The sequence below is a fragment of the Cetorhinus maximus genome, chromosome 13, assembly GCF_964194155.1.
Source record: "Cetorhinus maximus chromosome 13, sCetMax3.hap1.1, whole genome shotgun sequence".
Taxonomy (NCBI): domain Eukaryota; kingdom Metazoa; phylum Chordata; class Chondrichthyes; order Lamniformes; family Cetorhinidae; genus Cetorhinus; species Cetorhinus maximus.
The window spans coordinates 36,969,330-36,991,152 of NC_135891.1; the positions used below are offsets into that span (position 1 = coordinate 36,969,330).

Consider the following 21,823-nt stretch of genomic DNA (forward strand, 5'->3'; position numbering starts at 1 on the left):
AATGAGGATTAACATAACAGAGAGAGAATATAAACATAGAAATTACTGTGTGAATGATGGCTTACGATTGCATTCAAACTGCATTCCTCTACTTTAATGAAGACTTTAACCCACTTAAAGTTAATATATTAATGCTATTGCTAAAATGGTCACACAGGAATGACACTGAGATGCAATAAGCATTTGTGCATTAATTTGATAAGTAGTGACTTGGACAGTGAGTTCCAGATCTCCACCACCCTCTGAGTGAAACAATTTCCCCTTGAATCCTTTCTAAACCTTCTACCTTTTCCACTAAATCTATGCTCCTGGCTAAGGATCCCTCAACCAAGGAGTATAGAAGCTTCCTAACTACTCTATATAGACGTCTCATAATTTTATACACGTCAATTAGGTTTCCACTCAGCCCCCTCTGTTCCAAAGAAAAAATTACTTTTTATGGGATAGGAATATCCTTTTGTGACTTTTGAGTGAACTACTTCCATTGAAAGTTTTAAACATGAACTTGAAGTTGCCAGAAGATGAAATTGGACCTGAAGCAGTTCCTTTGTTTTCAGTACTATGTCACTTATGTTTGACATTGGCACCGTTCTCCACTTATAGCCTTAAAATGCTTGTATTTAGCTCCATTTTATATTTCACGGTCATTTCCATTTATACATTTTTTTTTAACTTTAATTCTCATTTTATATTTTGGTCCAGCACTTTTCCTGTTTTATACTCTTATAATTTTCTGTCTACCTGTTTAGTTTATTTGTGATTTTTGAATGAGGTCAATAGTTGTTCAGCAGCTAAACCTATTCAATTCTTCTCCAATTGTGTACTATTTTCAAAGTGGAGTCTACCAACAAGTTCAGACAAGAATGAAATGATTCATTGGGTTTCTACCAATGTTATAGTTATTTGGATGGTTACATTTAGAATATATCCAATGTTCTATTTATGAACATCACTGAGAACAATAGGTGAGTTATGGATTGTGAGATTATGATAAGTATTATGAGAAAGGTTCAAGCAGTTTATAGTCATCGTAGCCCCAGAAATTAACCACTGCTACAGTTATAGTTTTCCTTTTTTGTTTTTTGTGGATGTGCAATATGAACTTGTACCATATTTTCTTGAATTTTACAGCTTGTTAGTCAACGCTAAGTGTGGGTACATTTCATGTTGAGACTAAATATACAGTACCGTAACACAATCGCACAAAAAGAAAGACAAAATTCTACAAGAAATGATTTGATGCTACCCTACAATGTAATTGTTGAGAATATAAGAAATAGGAGCAGGAGTAGGCCTTACAGCATTTTGAGCCTGCTGCACCATTCAATAAGATCATGATTGATCTTCAACCTCAACTTCAGTTTCCTGCCCAATCCTCATATCCCTTGATTCACTTAAAGTCCACATACTGTCAATGTCAGCCAATGTCAACTGAGCTCTCTGGGGTAGAGAATCTCAAAGATTCAAAGCTAACTGAATGAAGAAATTTCTCCTCATCCCAATCCTAAATGGCTAACCCCTCCTGATTATACCCTCTATATCTTAGACTCTCGAACAAGGAACAGGCCCTCAACACCTACTCTGTCAATCCCTCTTGGAATCTTATGTTTCAAGATCACCACTTCTAAGTGCCGTAGTGGGTGTGAAAAAAGACGTTTTACCCGCTGGCAGCAATGACAGATTTTTGCACCGTATCATCCCCTTACTGCCTCATAAATTATGCAGTCAAGGGAAACACGTCGGATCATGGTGGCCGGCTTCTAATTTGCCAGTCATGATGTTACATCACCACTTCCTCACTCCAGGCGCCATAATTAAACTGCAACTGTGCGCACACTTCTCAATGCTTGCAGCCCAGGACTGCTCCAGTGAAGACATGGCCCCAAAATCTAAGAAGAGTGCAGCCCCCTAATTTAGTGACGCATCTCTGGGATGCCTTTTGGATGCTGTGGAGGCCCGCCGCAATGTCCACTAGTGCCGCTCTGGCCACAGGAGGCCCAGCAGTCACACCTCAGGCTTGGGAGGTGGTGGCAAAGGTGGTCAGTGCCAATGCTGCAGATAAAAGGTATGACATCCAGTGCAGAAAATGGATGAGTGATCTTATCCGTGCCACCAGGGTATGTCAACCATCTGATCACTCTCAACTCTCATGCTCACAAGCCTATCACACATTCACTGGATTCTCACTCACTGCCATCTCAAGGGACATCACCACTCACCCTCTCACACACACCCTCATATCCCCATCTGGCGTCATGTCCTCTGCAGACTGCATCCTCATGCCGTCCATGGCTCCACTTAGCACACATGCACAACTGGCATCCTTCTCATTTGGCTTGGCATGCACCTTGCTCACGTTCTCTCCACCTGTCTTTATGCAGGACAAGTTCATGCATAATCAATAGGAGAGACCCCAGACTGGGGATGGAATGCCAGACATCAAGGTCTTCACTCCGTTCGAGAGTTGTGCGTCAGAGCTGGCCAGAGAGGATGTGGACCATTCCTGTGGTGACATGGAGGTCAGCGGCAAACATCCACGTGAGGATCCTGCACTACATCATCCCTCTCTCAATGCTACTCTGAGTCCACTGTTCTGTGTGTAACACTGCTGCCAAGCACTAATAATTTCCACTTTCTCTCCGAGGCACATCTGCCATATCACCCTCAGGCAACCTTGACCCCGAGTCCAGCGCTGAGAGCACTTCAGATGAGGACCCTGTAGAAGACCCGTCATGGCGCTCACCCACACCCTCCATCAGCACAGCCACACACACCTCTTGGGACCTAGATGTAGAGCAGCCTCGGTATTACAATCTGTTCCACAGCAGGCAGAGGCAGAGAAATACGAGGTTGCCAGCATTCTGAGGACTGCTGGAGGCAAGGAATCTGCTGAGTCAGAGTCAGGTGATGAGCCTCTAGACTCACTCCTCCATCAGTTGGTGGAGCTGCAAAGACAATCACGGAACATCAGGAAGAGGTATTTGGTGCCCTCCTCAGATTGCAAGGTACGATGGAGGAGTCCATCCGCCTTCAGTCTAAAGTGATAGTGCCGACGCACCTGGGTCAACACTGGCAGCATGGCGGCCACCATGGAGACCTTGGTCCAGAACATCGGTCCTGCACTGCTGCGCTGACTGAACTCCATTGCTAACGCCATAGTTAGCCTCCAACAGTGCCAACGCTAGAGTGGTGTGGGGCTACTTGATCTCACTTCAGCTTCCCCTTCTCCTCAAAGAGTCAGCCAGGGGTCATTGGGCACCCATAGGGAGGAGGATCAGCAGCTTGACACCCCGGGACCATTTACCCATGTCCACTCGCGCCCATAATGCCCGCTGTCAACGGGAGTGGACGATTCCGGCCTTTGTGTCCTCACAGCTTATTTTCCCGCCTAGCTCTGCATCATCAACAAACTTGGGTATATTGCACTTGGTTGCTTCCCTAGCTGAGGGCCCAGCCTTGATCCTTGCAGAATGCCACTAACAACAGGCTGCCAACCTGCAAATGATCCAATTATTCCTACTTTCTGTTTTCTATCCTTGAACCAATCCTCTATTATATTGCCCTCATCCCATGAATCCTTATCTTGTACAACATTCTTTCATGTGACATCTTATCAATGTCTTTTGAAAATCCAAATATACTACATCCACTGGCTCCCCTTTATCTACATTGCTAGTTACATACTTAAAAACTCTTAACAGATTTGTTATGAGGAGGGAAAGTAAAGACATAAAGTCTTGCATTTACATAGGGCTTTGCAATACCACCGGTCATCTTAAAGTAGTTCACAGCCAATGAAATACATATGAAGTGTAGTCACTATTGTAATTTGGGAAATGAAGCAACCAATATGTGCACAGCAAGCTCCCACAAATAGCATTGTGACAATGGCCACATAATCTGTTTCTGGTGATGTTGATTGAGGGATAAATATTGGCCAAGACACTGGAGATAACTCCCCTGCTCCTCACCAAAACCCAATCAGGCAGATGGGGCCTCGGTTCAAAATTTCATCCAAAAGATGACATCACCAACAGCAAGTGCCCCCTCAGTATTTCTATGAGTGTCAGCTTTGATTTTTGTACTCAAGCTCTAGAATGGGGCTTGAAGCCAGAATTTTGTGACTCAAGAGACGAGTGCGCTATCAACTGAGCCATGGCTGACACAATTTCCTTTCATAAAACCATGTTGACTCTGCCTCATCACATTAGGATCACCACTTTAATAATGGATTCCAGCATTTTCCCAACAGCTGATGTCAGACAAAATAACCTGTAGTTCCCTGCTCTCTTTCTCCCTTCTTTTTTTTTAAACAGTGATTTGCTACCTTTCAGACCACTGGAACTATTCCAAAATCTAGGGAATTTTGGAAGATTGCAATCAGTGCATTCACTATTTCTGCATCCATCCCCTTTAGAACCTGGGGATGAAGGCCATCAGGGTCAAGGGATTTGTTAGCTTTTAGTCCCCTCAGTTTCTCCAGCTCGTGTTCTTTTCATAATTAATTATTTTAAATTCCGCACTCTCATTAGTCTCTTGGTTCCCCGTTATTTCTGGGTTTTTTTTGTGTTTTCTATGTGAAGACCGACACTAAAGCCCAGATTTTCCCTCCTGGATTGGGAATGCAGAGACGGGAGGATTCCCAGCTCCGCGAACCTGACCTTTAAAAACGGCAGCCTGGATGTCGGATTTTCAGTCTGAGAGGGTGGATTGATTAGGAGTTGGAGTGGGCGACCCCAAAGAAGTGAGGAGGCTGCCATGTGCGGAGGTGGGCTGGGCAGAAGGCCTGCCTAGGGACTCAGGCACTGTGTCCAATAATTTTTTTAAAAAGAATGAAACATAAAACATCTCTCCAGTCCCCACCCTTCATCCCACACCCCCCACACACTTCCTATGCCCCATCCATGCAAACTCATGCCCCTTACCCACCCTCCCATAGCACCTCATACCTCCACCCCCACACCCACTGCCCATCAACCCTCATACCCGCCATGCCAACCTATGCACCTCCACCCACCTCCTATGGTCCTTTATAGCCCTTATGCCCCTTCACCCACTCCATGGCTCCTTATTGCCTCTATTCCAATCTATGCTCCTCTTTCCACTCCATGGCCCTTTATAGCCCTATGCCAACTTAGTGTCAACTCATGCCAACCCATGCACCCCACCCACCACCTTTTCCCTTACATCTACCATGCCAACTCACCTAGTATCCAATCATGGGCTGACATCAGGATGCATGAAGAGATGAGATAAAATTAAGTTCTAAATGTCTTTTGTAGACTTCACTATATTGGAAAGCACTCTCATTCATAAAACCCATTTACTACATTTACATTCCTTCAATTAAATACAGCCTTATAACAACTGTAATGATCCTGTTAGGGACCAGTAACTTTTTATTTAAAGTAAACAAAGTTTGAAATCCCAGTTACCTACTAGGAGAATAAAGCCATAGGATTCCACTGTTTTAAACAAACAAAATAAACTTTACTAAACGAGGTCAGAAAAGTAAAACAATCTACAATATCTATCTTATGCCCTAATATTCAGAATTAACATGAGGTAAATATGGATTAACAGGAAAACTGTGGTTGAACACACCCACACTGCACATTAAATGGCAGATGTGACAAAGGCTGATCCCATGGATTTCTCGGCAATCCATCCAGACATCAGTGACCACGGTGAGTCCCAATGTCTTGTTAAAACTCTGTCTCCCTGGTGAGGGATTTCAACTTCACGTTTGAAGATCTAGCCTCTGAATTATCTAAAAAGCCTCTCCCACTCAGACAGCCTTAACAATTGCTCACCTCCCAGTGGTTCAGTCTCTTCTGAGACTGTGTTCCATGGAATTCAAAGCTGCACTCCCACCTCTAATTCCCAGCACAATTCCAGCTCTTTTGCAGACTATTTTCACTAAGCTGGCACTGTCCCTGGGTTTCTCTGAGCTCCAGTCTCCCACCTGCACTGAGCTATAGAATGGCTCCCAGGGCTTCTTGTGAGGCCTAACACTGTCCAGCACGGAAGCAGTGACCTTCCTCCAACTTCTCAGCTCCCCAGGACTTCTCGGAGCCCTAAATGCCTGGATCATGCTTGCAACTTGCGGGGCTTCTCTGTGAGCTACAAACCATGCAAAGCCCAAACTTCAACCAACACCCTCTCCCAGCACATAAACTAAAAACAGAGAACATTCTTAAGCTTCACTCATCTCCATGATGAAATAGTCTGTCAGAGATCACTGAATGCTTTTAAACTAATTTAGTTTTAAATCCTAAAATAAACATCTTTCTGGATTGCGTTTCTTTGCCAGCAGTGTAGATACCACATCTCCAGTTCTCCAGCTAAGTAAGCCCATTTGCTGTTTTAGGATCTTACCTTTCTAGCTGTTAGCCCCTTAAGTCAACATGGCCCCAACATTTTAAGTATAATAGACTCCAAACTGCTTTAATGGCATTTATTCCATTTTCTACAGTTAAACTTTAAACTTCCCAGAACTAAATATTGCATCTAAAATATTAATATGAAGCATGAACTAGGTATTCATCACACAACAAACATTTCATCAAGTGCACAATCCCTTATAATAACAAGCATTGGAGTTCATTCTCCCATATCAAAGAGCCTATAACCACTTATAGCTGTCATTTAAACTGTGAAACGGCAGGCACACTACTGTGATAATAGATGGTTGTGAAATCAGTCATGCAGCACTAATCCAGAAGTGGAAGCCCTCATGCTTATGTCATCAGACAGACTGAAATAGCAAGCAATCATTTTTTAAACAGTGCAGAATTTTTTTCAAAGATTTAAAGGGCAAGACTTTAAAATGCCTTGAACACTTGACACAGCTGTCTTTGAAAAGTCCTCTTGACGCTTTTGACAGCTTCCTTTGACATTTTTCATATGGCATTTTTATTTTCAATAGAATGTATACTTTTTGAAAATTATGAATTATTTCTTTACGTGCCCACTAATGCTTATCTACCATCATCTCCTTTTAATCTAATTTCCAAATCTACTTTAGCCAACTTGCCCCTCATACCTGTGTAATTGCTCTTTATTTACATTTTAATAGTCCAATTTTGGACTTAAATACATAATTCTCAAACACAACATGAAATTCTACCATATTATGATCACTTTGCCCCAAATGATCCCTTACTATGAGGTTACTAATTCACCCTGTCTCATTACACAAGCCAAGATCTAAAATAGTCTTTTCCTTGGTTGTTTCTATGATGTATTATTCTAGGAAATGGTCTCAATTGCATTCCATGAACTTGTCCTCCAAACTACTTTTGCCAAATTGATTTGTCCGAACCACACGAAGATTGAAGACCCCTCGATTATTGCATTGCTTTTAATACAAGCTCTTCTTATTTCTTGATTAAACCTCTGTCTAACAGTATAGTTAGTATTAGGGGAACCTATAAACTACTCTGGTGCATCTTTTCAACCCCTTGTTATTTCTTATCTCCATCTATACTGATACTACTTTATAACTTGAAGTGACTAAATCCTTCTGTTTACTGCACTTTATTGTAATCTGTTTAGCAAGCTTCCTGCTCAATTAATTGCATATGTTCACTTAGAGACTGTCTTGGAGACTGTCTTGTTCTCAAAACTTTGTTGTGTTCTCATTAAACTTTTGGATATAATTATTGGTAATCACACCATCTAGAGAAACCATGCTTAATATGAACTGCTTTAACTGCAGTAAAAACAATTTTATCCAAGAATGACTCAATGGCCTTAATTTTAACTTGGAGTGGTGCTGTTGTGAGGCCATGAATCCTGGAAGAGCAGGTGTCTTGAATGTCTTGCAGAATTAACAGCAGAGCGAATTTAAGTGGCATTCCTATCTACAGCAGCCTGAGGACAGGTCAGAGACCTTTTGGGCAGGAAGTCTGCTTCACAGTGCCAAAGCCTATAAGAAAGGGTAGATCATGGAGTGAGAGAAATCATAGGGTAGCAGGAGGATCCAGATCACGGGGGGAGCATGGGCGGTGGCTTGGGCGTTGTGTCCAGAATCCGAACCCCGTGGGGAAATCTGGACCAAGGGGGCGGAGGGTGGCCAGTGTCTGATGGTGGTCACCGAGTCCCAACTTCAGGGATGAGGATCCAATAGTGGTTGAGGGGCAGCAATTGGTCATTGGGGGTGGTGGCAGATGTTTGCAGTGGGCGCAGAAACACCTTGATTGGCAGGGTGGGGGTTGCTGTTGTGGATGGTGGTCTGAAGGGGTACCAGATGGTAGCCTGGTGGGAGTCAGATTGTGGGCCAATGAGGGTCGGTTATTAGTCAGGGGTTGAGGTCGGTTGATGGTCCTAGGGGAGGATGGGATGGTGGTCGATTGGGTTGAATGGTGGAATAGGGAGAGTGCAGGAGTGATTGAATGCTGGTCAGGATGGGGGTCGGATGGTGTTCCAGGTTGGGAGTGGGTGGGAGTGGCTGGTTGCCAGTTGGATAGATGTCCCGAGGGGTTGGTGTTGGATGGTGATCAGTAGAGGAATCAGATGGTGGTCTGGAGGTGGAGGTGGGAGGCTATCATCAGATGGTATTTCGGGGTCGGTTGGGTGGAGATTAGAAAGGTGGTGGGTCAGGTAGGGGTCCAATGGTGATTGAGGAGAGAAGTTGGTGGTTAGGGTGGGGGGAACAGTCAGTTCAATGAGGAGAGGTGTTTACTGCATAGTTGAGCCGGGAGGAGACACTCCCATTCCACCTGTCCCACAAACAGCACTGGAAAGACATTTATCTTATGGATTCAGCCCTTCTTTCCTCCTTCAAGCTGCTGAGTTTTCCAAAGAAACCCAGTCACATGGGGTTAAAAATAAAATAACTACCAAAATGAAAGCATGTAGCCTTTTTATAATATTTAATGGTTTCTTACCTGCCCCACGTACGACTCCAATAAAACCAGAAGTGGGCAGAAAGATAAGTTGAATTTCTCTTTCAGGTTTCTTGCATTGTAGCCTCTAACACAATCCGAACAATTAAAATTCAACTTAATGAGTTTATTCATGTCATAATGGCCCTGGGAAAATGCCTCAATCTGTATAAATAGGCCTTAGTAATTGAACACTTCATTAGCCAGTTGTGTTTCATTAGTATACACCTCTTTTTCTGTATAAATTCAAGCTCCAGATCTGTGAATCACTGGACTTCTGAAAAATAACACAGAAAAGTAATTTTGAACATAATAGCCTAGAAATTAACCTAGATAAGAGAGTACAAAGTAAAGTCATTTAAGATATTAAGCATCCATACACACGGTAATTTCTAGGTCAATATGCCAGTGTAGACTAGAATGCAATAATATCTAGACAAGCTCCAATAGGTCATAAAAACAGAAAAGAAAATCTGAAAATACTCAGCAGATCAGGTAGCATCTGTGGAGAAAGAAGAAGAGTTAATGTTTAAGGTCAATGTTCAACATTTAGGAGGTGTGAATGGCTGAATCGTGAATAACTGCTGTCTGAATGCGAAAAAGGGCAAAGAGAAGAGAAAAACCAAAACCAGCAAAGATAATTGAAACAAAATGGAGGTTACGATCCAAAGTTGTTGAACTCAACAAGCACCTCTTCTAGCCACATCTTTAGTTTTTTTACTTGTCCCATTAGCACTCCCTTTAGCCTTGCCCCATCAATCTTTTGTAATTTTTTGTCTTTTAATCTCTCTTGGCTTCTACCCAATCAGAGATATTTCCTTTTGTTCTTTCCCCCACTCTTGGCCCTTAACTTGCTTAAACATATTACATCTCTAACTGTTACCAGTTCTGATGAAAGATCATAGACCTGAAACTGTAACTCTGCTCCTTTTCCACAAATGCTGCCTGGTCTACTGAGTGTTTCCAATTTTTTTCTGCTTTTATTTCAAATTTACTGCATCTGCATTACTTTGCTTTTTACTCTTTCCCTATTCTTAAATCCACTACGTAATTACAATTAATAGATAGAGATTATATTTGTATTTTGATTGCTCAGTGCAGTTATAAGGTAGGAAAATGTTTTATTTAGAAAAATGTAAATATAGACCAAAGAAAATTTTCATCCAATTAACAATATTCAGCGCATTTATTCAGCAGTCATAATAAACAGGTCGATATATAGAATATGGAATTATAGGATGGTTTCAGCCCAGAAGGCCCATTGTGCGCTGGCTCTCTGAAGGAACAATTCATATATTTCCACTCTCCTGCCTTTTCCCTGTAGCCCTGTATTTTTTTTTCAGATAATGATCCAATTCCCTTTTGAAAGCTTCAATTGAACCTGCCTCCGCCACACAGTCAGGCAGTGCATTCCAAACCCTAACCATTTGCTACATGAAAAAGATTTTCCTCATGTCGCCATTGCTTCTTTTGCCAATTACCTTAAATCTGTGCCCTCTGGTTCTCAATCCTTCCACCAATGGGAACAGTTTCTCACTATCTACTCTGCCCAGACCCCTCATGATTTTGAATAATTCTATCAAATCTTCTCTCAACCTTCTCTTCTCCAAAGAGAACAGACCCAACTTCTCCAATCTTTCTACGTAACTAAAGTTCTTCATCCCTGGAATCTCGTGAATCTTTTCTGCATCCTCTCTAATGCCTACACATCCTTCCTAAGTGTAGTGCCCAGAACTGGAAATAATACTCCATTTGAGGCTGAACTTGTATTTTATACAGGTTTAACATAACGTTCTTGCCTTTGTACTTTGTGACCCTATTGATAAAGCCCAGGATGCCATATGGTTTATTAACCACTCTCTCAACTTCAATGATTTATGCACGTATATACCCAAGTCCCTCTGCCTCTGCACCCTCTTTAGAATTGTACCCTTTATTTTGTATTGTTTTCTGCATTCTTCCTACCAAGAGTAATCACTTCACACTTTTTTGCATTAAATTTCATCTGCCACTTGTCTGCCCATTCCAACAACCTATGCTCATTTGAAGTTCTACACTATCCTCTATTTCCAATCACTCAGCCAATTCCCTATGTATGTTGTTACTGCCCTTTTTATTCCATGAGCTCTAACTTTGCTCAAAAATCTCTTGTGTGGCACTTTATCAAATGCCTTTTGGAAGTCCATGTATGCCACAGCATTAGTCTCATCAGCCTTCTCTGTTACCTCTTCAATAACTCAAGCAAGTCAGTTAAACATGATTTTCCCTTAACAAATACACGCTGGCTTTCCTTAATTAAGTTGCATTTGCCCAAGTGACTTAATTTTGTCCCAAAATATCAATTATAGAAGCTATCCCACTAGCAAGGGTAAACTGACTGGCCTGTAGTTACTGGGCTCATCTTTACACCCTTTTTTGAACAAGGGTGTAATATTTGCAATTCTCCAATCCTCTGGCACCACCCATGAGTTTAAGGAAGACTGAAAAATTATAGCCAGTGCCTTTGCAATTTCCACTCTCACTTCCCTCAGTATTGTTGGATGCATCTCATCCGGTACTGATGCCTTATCAACTTTAAATACAGACAGCCTATCCAAAACCTCCTCCTTATGAAATGTCTGTCTTACCTCCTTTTTCACTATTATCTGGGCAGCATCTTTTCTCTTGGTAAAGACAGATGCAAAGTATTCATCTAATACCTCAACTGTGCCCCCTGCCTCCATGTGTAAATCCCCTTTGTGGTCTTATTGAGCTTGCCGTACCTGGCAGCCGGGCATTGTGGGATCACGGAGTCCATGTTTGTTTCGGTTAGTTCAGTTACTTCAGTCAATAAACGAAGCACCTTGTTCAACCACCTCTGCGCCTATGTAACTATTTATCAATCTCTAAAAGGTTATCGGCAGTACCAATAGTTAAACATAACATAAATTGGCGATGAGGATGACAGACCTTTGCAGTAATGCCACTCGAACAATGAAACAGCTAGTAAAAGGAAATTACTCCCAAAGATACTCCCAAAGCGCAAGGTTCAAAAACAACAAAGTCCCTGTAGAGTTAAATTTAAAAAAAGAATTGCTGCTGCTCTGAAAATTAAAGGCGAAAAGGGAATTGGAACAGGGAGCAGTGCGGCAGCTCTGGGTTTAAAGAATAAAAGGGTCCCGATCCAACCAGCTGAGAAGTCTCCCTGAGCGATCACAAAGTTCAAATAAAAAAGGGGATCTGCAAGAGCAGAAGTAAAAAGAAAGAACTAGCCAGTGGAGAAAGTGCTGCAGTGATATTTTTTTCAAATGCTTAAAGAAACAAGAGACCTACGATCGTGGGGATCCCGACAAAGGCACGGAAAAACTACAACGGCAGGGCTGACGGCTGTAAATAGCCCCCCGAAGTTCCAAAAATAGACCAAAAGAGAAAAGGAAAGAATCCGAGAGAAAAGAAGTGCTCTTGCCTTTAAAGTTTTAAAAAGCTAAGAAAAGAAGGCCTACGATTGCTGGGAGCCACCCAAAAGCATTAAAGCGCAGGAAGAACCACAGAGACCCAACCGGCAGCTGCAAACAGCCCGAGTTGAAAAAAGGGTACTGTCTTAAAGCAGTAACAGCATTTAGTGGTAACTACAAAAAAAGGAAAACTATAGTGAACAAAAAGTACTTGACAAAGAAGAGAAAATAAAAATTACTACACTCACTAGACTTATGGGACATTTTGATGAGACTGTTGAACAGTGGAGCCCCTACACTGAATGCTTTTGAGTTTTTTGTCCTTGTAAATGGAATTGAAAATGATATAAATGTGGCAAATTTCTTAAGTGTGAAGGGAGCTAAAACCTTTGGCTTACCAAGAAGGTTGGTGCAGCCTGACAAGCCGAGTGCACAATCATATGAGGACATTGTAAAAGTCCTGGAGACGTGTTTTTTCCCCAAGCCACTTGTCATAGCAAAAAGACTTAGGTTTCACATAAGAAACCAAGAGGGGGAAACAATTGAGCAGTGTGCTGCAGTACCTAAAAAGCTAATTGAACATTGTGAATTCAAGCAAGTACTGAAAAATTCCCTCCGTGACAGGTTGGTCTGTGGCCTTTGTATTGAAGCAATCCAGAAATGCCTCCTGACAGAGGCAAACCTCACTTTGCAGAAAGTCAGAGATTGCAGTCGCCATGGAGCTGGCTGCAAAAGAAGTACAGCAGCTGAGTGCATCAGCTCGAGTGCGTAACGTGCCAGTTGAGTCTGATCACAAGATAGCAAGCAGCCAAGAATGTTATCGTTGTGGAAAGCCTGGTCACCATCCATCTGAATGTTGGTGCAGAGATCTTGAATGCCGTCAGTGTGGCAAGAAGGGACACATTGAGCGTTCCTGTAAAAACAAAAAAGTAGCAGTGAATCAGAAAGGCAAATTAGAGAATAAGGAATCTGCAATCTGGCTTAACAAGAAGGAAAATCTGCATGTCATACAGCAGGAACGGGTGGACCAGAGTGACATCGAGTCCGAGGAAGAAGGGCTGCTCCATATCTTGTCAGTGGCAGGTGGTTCACAGGGCTCACTGCTGAAGGGCCAACCAATATGTATGGAACTGGACACAGGGGCAACAGTTTCTCTGGTCCCAGATGCTGTGTACAAGAAGAAGCTTAAACATCTTCCCTTGATGCCTGCAAAAATCATTCTGAAAACATATACAGAGGAATCTGTACCTATGATGGGCAGAACAGGAGTTAAAGTGGAACTAAATGGATAGACTGCTAAGCTACCACCGTTTGTGATGAAAGACGACTACCCAGCTTTAGTTGGACGGTCATGGCTTGAGAAGATCCAGTTAAACCGGGCAGAAGTACACCGGATTACAAAAGGCTGCACTGGTCTGACAGCTGTTATATTAAAAAAAATGCTGTTGTTTTCAAAGGAGATTTGGGAAGGATGAAGGGAATTACCATAAAATTGAATATCAAAGCTGACTTGCAACCAAAGTTTCTGAAGGCCAGAACCGTGCCTTATGCCATATGACCAAAAGTCAAAGCTGACCTCGAGCCTCTGGTCAAGTTAGGGGTCACGGTACCTGTCACCCATAGCAAATGGGCAACATCCATCATTCCAGTGTTCAAGAAAGTCAGCTCCATCTGCATCCGTGGGGATTTCAAGGTTACTGTCAGCCCTGTGTTGTGTCTGAACAATATCCACTTTCCCATGTTGAGGACCTTTTTGTTGGCCTGGCTGGAGGACAGAAATTCAGCAAAATAAATCTATTCCAGGCCTACTTACAGTTGCATGTTGATGAGAAGTCACAAGACTATCTGACTATCACAACACACAAGGGGTTGTACTGATATTGCCTCTTGTCTTTTGGAATAACATCAACTCCGGCCTTGTTTCAGAGGGCTATGGACCAGATCCTGAGTGGCTTGCCTGGGGTTCAGTGCTACCTTGATGACATCTTGGTAATGAGCAAGACTGATGAGGATCAGCTGAAGAACTTGGATGCCACCCTACAAAGGCTAGAGGAGTATGGCCTATGGGTTCGCAAAGAGAAAAAGAGGTTTTTCAGCCCTCTGTGGAATATTTTGGGCACGTCATTGATGTTGCTGGGCTTCACAACGCACCCTCCAAGGTCAAGGCTATTGTGGATGCTCCAGCTTCTCAGAATATCAGCCAGCTTCACTCATTCTTAGGGCTACTGAATTATTATGGGGGATTCATTCTACTGCTGGCAACACTGTTGAAAGCTCTGCATGAGCTTCTATGTCAGAACAAAGCCTGGAAATGGACAGAAGAATGGTGCTGCATTCAAGAAGGCTAAAGCAGCACTGACAGGTTCCGAGTGCTGACGCACTTTGCGCCTTCCTTGCATCACATGCAAATTGTAGAGGTATCACCTTATGGAGTTGGGGCCATTGTTTCACACATAATGCCCTCAGGTGTGGAGAGGCCCAGAACGCTCAGCTCATGGACTTTAAGCAAAGCAGTGAGCCAATATACTCAAATCGAACACAAAGCACTGGGAATCATTTTTGGAATCCAGAAATTTCACCAGTACCTATTTGGATGGAAATTCACGCTGCTAACTGACCATTGACCACTTGCCTCAATATTCGGTCCACACACAGGCATCCCTTCTTTAACTGCAAGCAGAATGTAGCATTGGGCACTGATGTTGAGTGCTCACACATATGACATCAAATATCAAAAATCTACCTTGCATGGCAATGCAGACGGTCTTTCAAAGCTGCCGCTGCCAATCAGCCATGTAGACACTGCTCAGAAAGACATTTTGTAGTTTGCACACGTGGAGAACACGCCCATCACTTCAGTCCAAATCAAGAAGGCCACTTAAGTGGACCCAACTTTGTCCAAACTCATGGAGCTTGTGATGCATGGCATCTCTTCCCTGAACTTCAAAGTCTCACCTAACCTTCATCCTTATGTTTCCAGGAGGGTGGAGTTATCAATCACTTCAGGATGTTTGCTTTGGGCATGCGAGTTGTTATTCCACTAACACTGAGGAAATCTGTGTTGGACCAACTGCATTCTGGACACTGTGGAATAGCACACATGAAAGAGATTGCAAGAAGCTACTTTTGGTGGCCTGGACCAAGGCATTGAAGCCAAAGCATGATCTTGTCCTTCATGTCAGACTGTGAGAAAAATGCCTCAACTGACACCCCTCCATCCATGGAATTGGCTGGAAAATGCATGGCAGCTCATCCACATCAATTTCACTGGTCCATTTGAAGGAACAATGTTCATGGTGGTTCTGGATACTCATTCCAAATGGCCAGAAGCTCCAGTGATGTCTTCTACTACAGCTGAAAGTACAATTCATAGGCTAAGAGAAATATTCAGTTGTTATGGGTTACTAGAACACTTGTGACCGACAATGGATCTTAGTTTGTCTTGCAGGAGTTTGAGAAATTTTTGAAAGGTAAAGGAATTCATCATATTACCTCAGCACCATACCACTCATCCACCATTGGATTAGCTGAGAGATTTGTTCAAACCATGAAACACACTTTAAGTTCAGCACATGGACATTCCTCCATTCAAAAGCGTCTGGACACATTTCTGCTGACATACCGAAACACACCACATGCTACGTCTAAAGCATCTCCAGCACTCCTACTAATGGGACAGCAACTGCGAACTTGCTTTGATCTGCTGAAACCAACAAAAACACGACAAGTTGTGCAAGATCAACAACAGGACCAAGTGGAGAGAGGAGCACAACGATCAAAGCCAAGAATTTTCTGTTCTGGACAAGAGGTTCTAGCTCATAATTATGCTACCGGAGCTAAATTGGTTCCTGTTACTGTGAGTGCTCAGACAGGACCTGTTTCGTACATAGTCCAAACTGCGAATGACCTCACCTGTTGGAGACATGTTGACCAAAAGTTGCCAGGTCAAGCACAATCTAAGGATGCCCCTCGTAAGGGAGAGCCATCTCCAAGCCAAGGAATTCCAACTCCAGTCTCACCTCTTCAGTCTAGCTCGACTGAAGTTAAGGTCGCCTCCTCTTCACCTACATTAGACACAGCTTCGGATTCCACTGCAGGTCCTGGGTTGCCATCGGTCTCTGATGAGCATTGCTCTATCAATGTGCCAAAAGTCCGCCGTAACCTACGACAGGAGAGAAGGCCTCCTGAGTGTCTGAATTTATGAAGTCAGAGACTTGAGGTTGGTTCAGCAGGCATAGAGGCAGTCTATCCTCTTTCCTTTGTCCAGAAAATGTTTTGTTAAACTGACATTTTTAATAAGGGGAGGAATATGTTATGTATTGAATGTTTTATTGAGCTTGCTGTACTTGGCAGCCAGGTGTTGTAGGATCACAGAATCCATGTTTATTTTGGTTAGTTCAGTTGCTGCAGTCAATGAATGAAGCACCTTCCCTCAACCGCCTCCGCACTTATGTGAGTATTTATCAATTTCTTAAAGGTTATCGGCAGTACCAATGGTTAAACATAACAGTCCCCAGTTGGCCCTACTCCTCTTTTTATGTGCCTATAGAAGACTTTTGGATCCCTTTATGTTTGCTGCCAGTCTCTTCTCATACTTTCTTTTTGCTTCTCTCACTTGTTTTTTTCAATTCCCCCTAAGCCTTCTGTATTCAGCATGATTCTCAATTGTATTATCCACCTGACATCTGTCATAGCCACTCCTTTTCCATGTCATTTTAATCTCTATCTCTTTCGCCATCCAGAGATCTCTGGATTTGTTTGTCTCACCTTTCCCTGTTCATGGGAATGTACTTTGACTTTAATCAAACTCTCTCTTCTTTAAAGGCAACCCATGTTCAGTTACAGTTTTGCCTGCTAATCTTTGATTCCAATCCATCTGGGCCAGATCCAATCTTACCCCATTGAAATTAGCTTTCCTCCAATTAGTTATAGTTTAATTGGGAAATGTGAGACATTATCTTTTATCACTTTTCTGAGTAGGCGTTTCTTACGTGAAATCTTTATAGCTGTAATTCACTTAGATGAATTGTCTTAGGCTAGGTGAGTGTAGTCAAAAGATTGTTATTATGTGTGGGTGCATTGTCAAATTGCTATTAAATTGCTTTACATTAAAGAAGTCTTTTGATTGAAAGTGTTGTAATTATAAAGTTACATTGTTTAATAATTATTTAATCTTGAATAAATTAAAGAACCCGGATCTTCTTTGGCAATGTTTGACAAATTATTATTTCATCACCAGAAAACTTCCCAAGGTTAATTCCAGAAGCAGGGAGCCTTACTTATTCCAGAATGCTGCATTTTAAAGACTTGCTGGACTCACTCCCCATGGATGCCTACACTCATGGCTGCATTCTACATCCAGAATTGACCACAGAATCCATGATCCCAAAGTATGCCACAGCTGAAATCCGCAGTAAGTTGATGCACAAGTACAAAGAATGGTTTTAAAATTGATTAGAATGGATTTAGCATGGGTAGCCTAGTAATTATGGTGCTAGATTGGCAACCCAACAATCGTTAGCTCAAATGTTAAAGTAAAACGTTGTGAAATTGAATTCAATAAATTTGGTTTGCACCAAAAAAAACCATGAAAACCATCTAGATGGTTGTAAAAAAAACCCTAACTCGTTCATTGGTATCCTTTTCTTCTTTATTCTTTCATGGGATGTGGGTATCCCTGGCAAGGCCAGCATTTGTTGCCCATCCCTAATTGCCTTTGAACTGAGTGGCTTGCTAGGCCATTTCAGAGGACAGTTAAGAGTCAACCACACTGATGTGGTTCCGGAGTCACATGTAGGCCAATCCAGGTAAGGATGGCAGATTTCCTTCCTTAAGGATCATTAGTGAACCAGATGATAGTTTCATGGTCACCATTACTGAGACTAGCTTTATATTCCAGATTTATTAATTGAATTTAAATTCCACTGGCTGCCTTGGTTGGACTTGAACCCATGCGCCCAGAACATTTGCCTGAGCCTCTGGTCCAGTGACATTACTACCACACCATCATCTCCCCCTGTCCTTCAGGGAAGGGAACCTGCCACCTCTAACTGGACTGACCTACATGTCTTCTATAGGTATATTAACAGTTAAAGTATTGTCAGGGGATCAGTGGGGCTGATTAGGCACTAAAATGGAGATCTATTGATGGAAGCAGAAGGCATGTCTGTGGTACTAAATAAGTACTTTGCTTGGTGTTACCAAGGAAGAGCCCTATGACTAATCCATTGTAAACAAGGTGGTTGCTGGATTACTGGATGAACTAAAAGTAGGTAAAGAAGAGATACTGGAAAGGCTGGTGGTATTAAAGTGGATAAGTCACTCTGTCAGTAGGAGATGCATTCAAGGATGCTGAGGGAATTAAGAAGAGAAATTGTGTAGGTACTGCTCACAATCTTCCAATCCTCCTTAGATACAGGGGTGATGTAAAAGACTGGAGGATTACAAATGTTACACCCTTGTTCAATTGGAATTGAAAAGGATAAACCTGGCAATTACAGACTAGTCAATTTAACATCAGCAGTGGAGAAGCGTGAAGAAGCAATAATCTGGGAGAAATTTACACGTGGACAGGTATGAACTAATACAAGAGGGCTAGCATTGATTTCTTAAGGGCAAAGTGTGTATGGTTTGGGATGATTTTTTTGACGAGGTTACAGAGAAGGAGGATGAGGATACTGCAGTATCCTACGATATTGCGTATATGGACTTTCAAAAGGCATTTGATAAAGTAGCAGATTATATGCTTATTAGCAAAATTGAAGACAATAGGATAAAGGGGCAATAGTTGGATGGATACAAAATTGGCTAATGGGTAGAAAACAAGAATTGTGGTGAATGGCTGTCTTTTTCTGGAGGAAGGTATACTGTGGAGCCCCACAAGATTCAGTACCAAAAACACTGCTGTTTCTGATGTACATTAATAACTTTGGTTTGCGGGTACAGGGCACAGTTTTGCAATTTGTAGATAGCACAAAATTGGAAATATAATAAAGTAAGGAAGGTAGAAACGGACTTCAAGGGGATATATACAGGTTGGTGAAATTGGTGGACGCATAGCTGATGAAATTTAATGCAGGAAGGTGTGAGGTGATATATGTTGATAGGAAGAATGAGGAGAAACACCACATGCTAAATGGTATGATTTTAAAGGGGGTGCAAGTAACTCACCTCCTGACTCCCCAAAGCCTGTCCATCATCTACAAGGCACAAGTCAGGAATGTGTTGGAATACCCTTCACTTGCCTGGATGAGTGCAGCTCCAACAACACTCAAGAAGCTGGGTACCATCCAGGACAAAGCAGCCCACTTGATTGACGCCCATCCACCACATTCAACATTCACTCCCTCCACCACTGGCACACAGTGGCAACAGTGTGCACCATCTTCAAAAGGTACTACAGCAATTCACCAAGGCTCCTTCAAAGCACCTTTCAAACCAGTGACCTCTACCACTAAGGAGGATAAGGCCATCAGATGCATGGGAACACCACCACGTGCAAGTTCCCCTCCAAGTCACACACCATCCTTAATTAGAGCTACATCATCATTCATTCTCTGTCACTGGGTCAAAATTCTGGAACTCCCTTCCCAACAGCACTGTGGGTCATTCTACAATACATGGACTGCAGCAATTCAAGGAAAGAGCTCACCAGCACCTTCTCAAGGGCAATTAGGGATAATTGCTGGCCTAGCCAGCAATGCCCATATCCCATGAACGAATAAAAAAAAACTAGGGGGCACAGAATTAATGCGCTTGGCAAAAGAACTAAGGGCAATATATGGAGAAACCTTTTTACGCAATGAAGGGTTAGAATTTGGAATCCATTGCCTAATAGGGTGGTAGGTAGAAATTCAATATGAGCCTTCAAAAGGGAATTGCATGAATTCATGAAGGAGAAAAAAGATGTAGGGATATGGAGAAAGAGTGGAGGAGTAGGACTAATTGGATTGCTCTTCAAAAATTGGCACAGACACAATGGGCTGAAGCTTCCTCCTGTCTTGTACTATCCTATGATTCTATGTGCCTTCAGCCCCACATTATTGTTGCCTGTTAATATCCTGTGTGCAACAAAGGGGAGGGTGGAAATACTGTCTTGCCAGCATCTTCCACAGCCAAAGAACAATTTAAAAAACAAACGAGTTCTTGCTATTATTCTTGCTCTGATCAGCACAAAGTGGCAATATCTTCGGAGTTGCTTCTACTTTACCATTGACTTTGCAGAGTGTTACAGAAACATAATTCTTCTGTGTAAATATGACTTCTGCCAAAATTATGACAGCAGCTCCAAGACAATTTCCAGCAATAGATGCCATCAAAATACTTCCTAGACAATGTCAATATAATCAGACACATTTGAATATATATTTCTTTTGTGGTACTAGCTTATATTAAACTACAGTGATGTGCATCAAGAATGAATAGGAAATAGTCTTCATTTTAATTCTTCATTGCACATGATGAGGTACAGAATTGTCAGATTATACCGGCCTTATGGATGTTGAAGGTGGATTTCAAGACATTTTGATTTGTCACATTGTTATTAATTATGTATGAATAATATTCATGCTGAATGAGCTGATGATCTCAGAAAGTAGATCAAAATGTCCTGAAGTTGATCTTCAACATAACCTAAAGACAGGCATAACTCACAAATTACAATGATGGCACTTTGTATCCAAAAAAAAAAAATTACGTGCACATACATACAAATGTTCTCAATAACTGTGAGGAGAAGCTGTTGGCTTCCTGCATATTTTCTACAACTTGAATACAAAGCAGTTTGACAAAGACAAAATGTCACTGAATAGCATTTTGATCTTGTAACATAACATTGTCAAGCTTTGAGCTGTGGTTCTGGTGCAATGTTCTGCATTTCTTAAAAAATGTTGAATATGTCAGGGAAGTAAAGAAATAGTGGAATTGCAAATATAACTATTCTATCACAAACTATTTATTAGTGAATGGACTTTTTTTTATTTACCTCATTTCATTTGGAAAAAAAATGAGATTGTTTCTTATCCTCGTAAGAACCTCCTGGAAGTGATCCTGTTCAGTAAGTTGCAACTGGAGTTTTCTTGCCTTTCCTTTCCTTCCCTTATGACTTGATCACAGTCCTACTTTATTATATGGTGATAATTATGAAATTCTCAGCTTCTAGATTTGCCCCTCTGTCTGACCCTTGGAGGTATTAAACCTGTCAGGCTACCTATTAAAAAATGGCAGTTTTCACTCGGTTTCCATTGAGTTTAATCTCTTTAGACCCACTGGAGGAGTGAATGTCTGGGTCCCACAAGGTAACCTTGAGCCTTCTCTATTCCAGGCTTCTGCCCCCAGACCACGACGGTGTACCATTCTCCCCACCTGTTCATGGGTATCCCCATCCAAATGACCCTGCTCCCATCCCCACACCATAGATCTAGCGCAGATTAAAATCGACACTTCCAACTTTCAGATGAGACGTTAAGCCAAAATCCTATGTGCCTGTTGAGGTGGTACTAT

General features: G+C 42.1%; 1 protein-coding gene across 4 annotated transcripts in view; it reads left to right on the top strand.

The window, feature by feature from the left end:
* Positions 1-21,823, top strand: part of gdap1l1 (ganglioside induced differentiation associated protein 1-like 1) — a 74,697-nt gene that overhangs the window by 37,591 nt on the left and 15,283 nt on the right. For 3 of the 4 annotated variants that reach the window (XM_078555269.1, XM_078555268.1, XM_078555271.1), the window contains one exon: positions 17,562-17,735. The exons of the other annotated variant lie outside the window; for it this stretch is intronic. In XM_078555269.1, the coding sequence (XP_078411395.1) occupies positions 17,562-17,735 (174 nt within the window). The remainder of the gene's footprint in view (positions 1-17,561; positions 17,736-21,823) is intronic. 4 annotated transcript variants of the gene reach the window in all.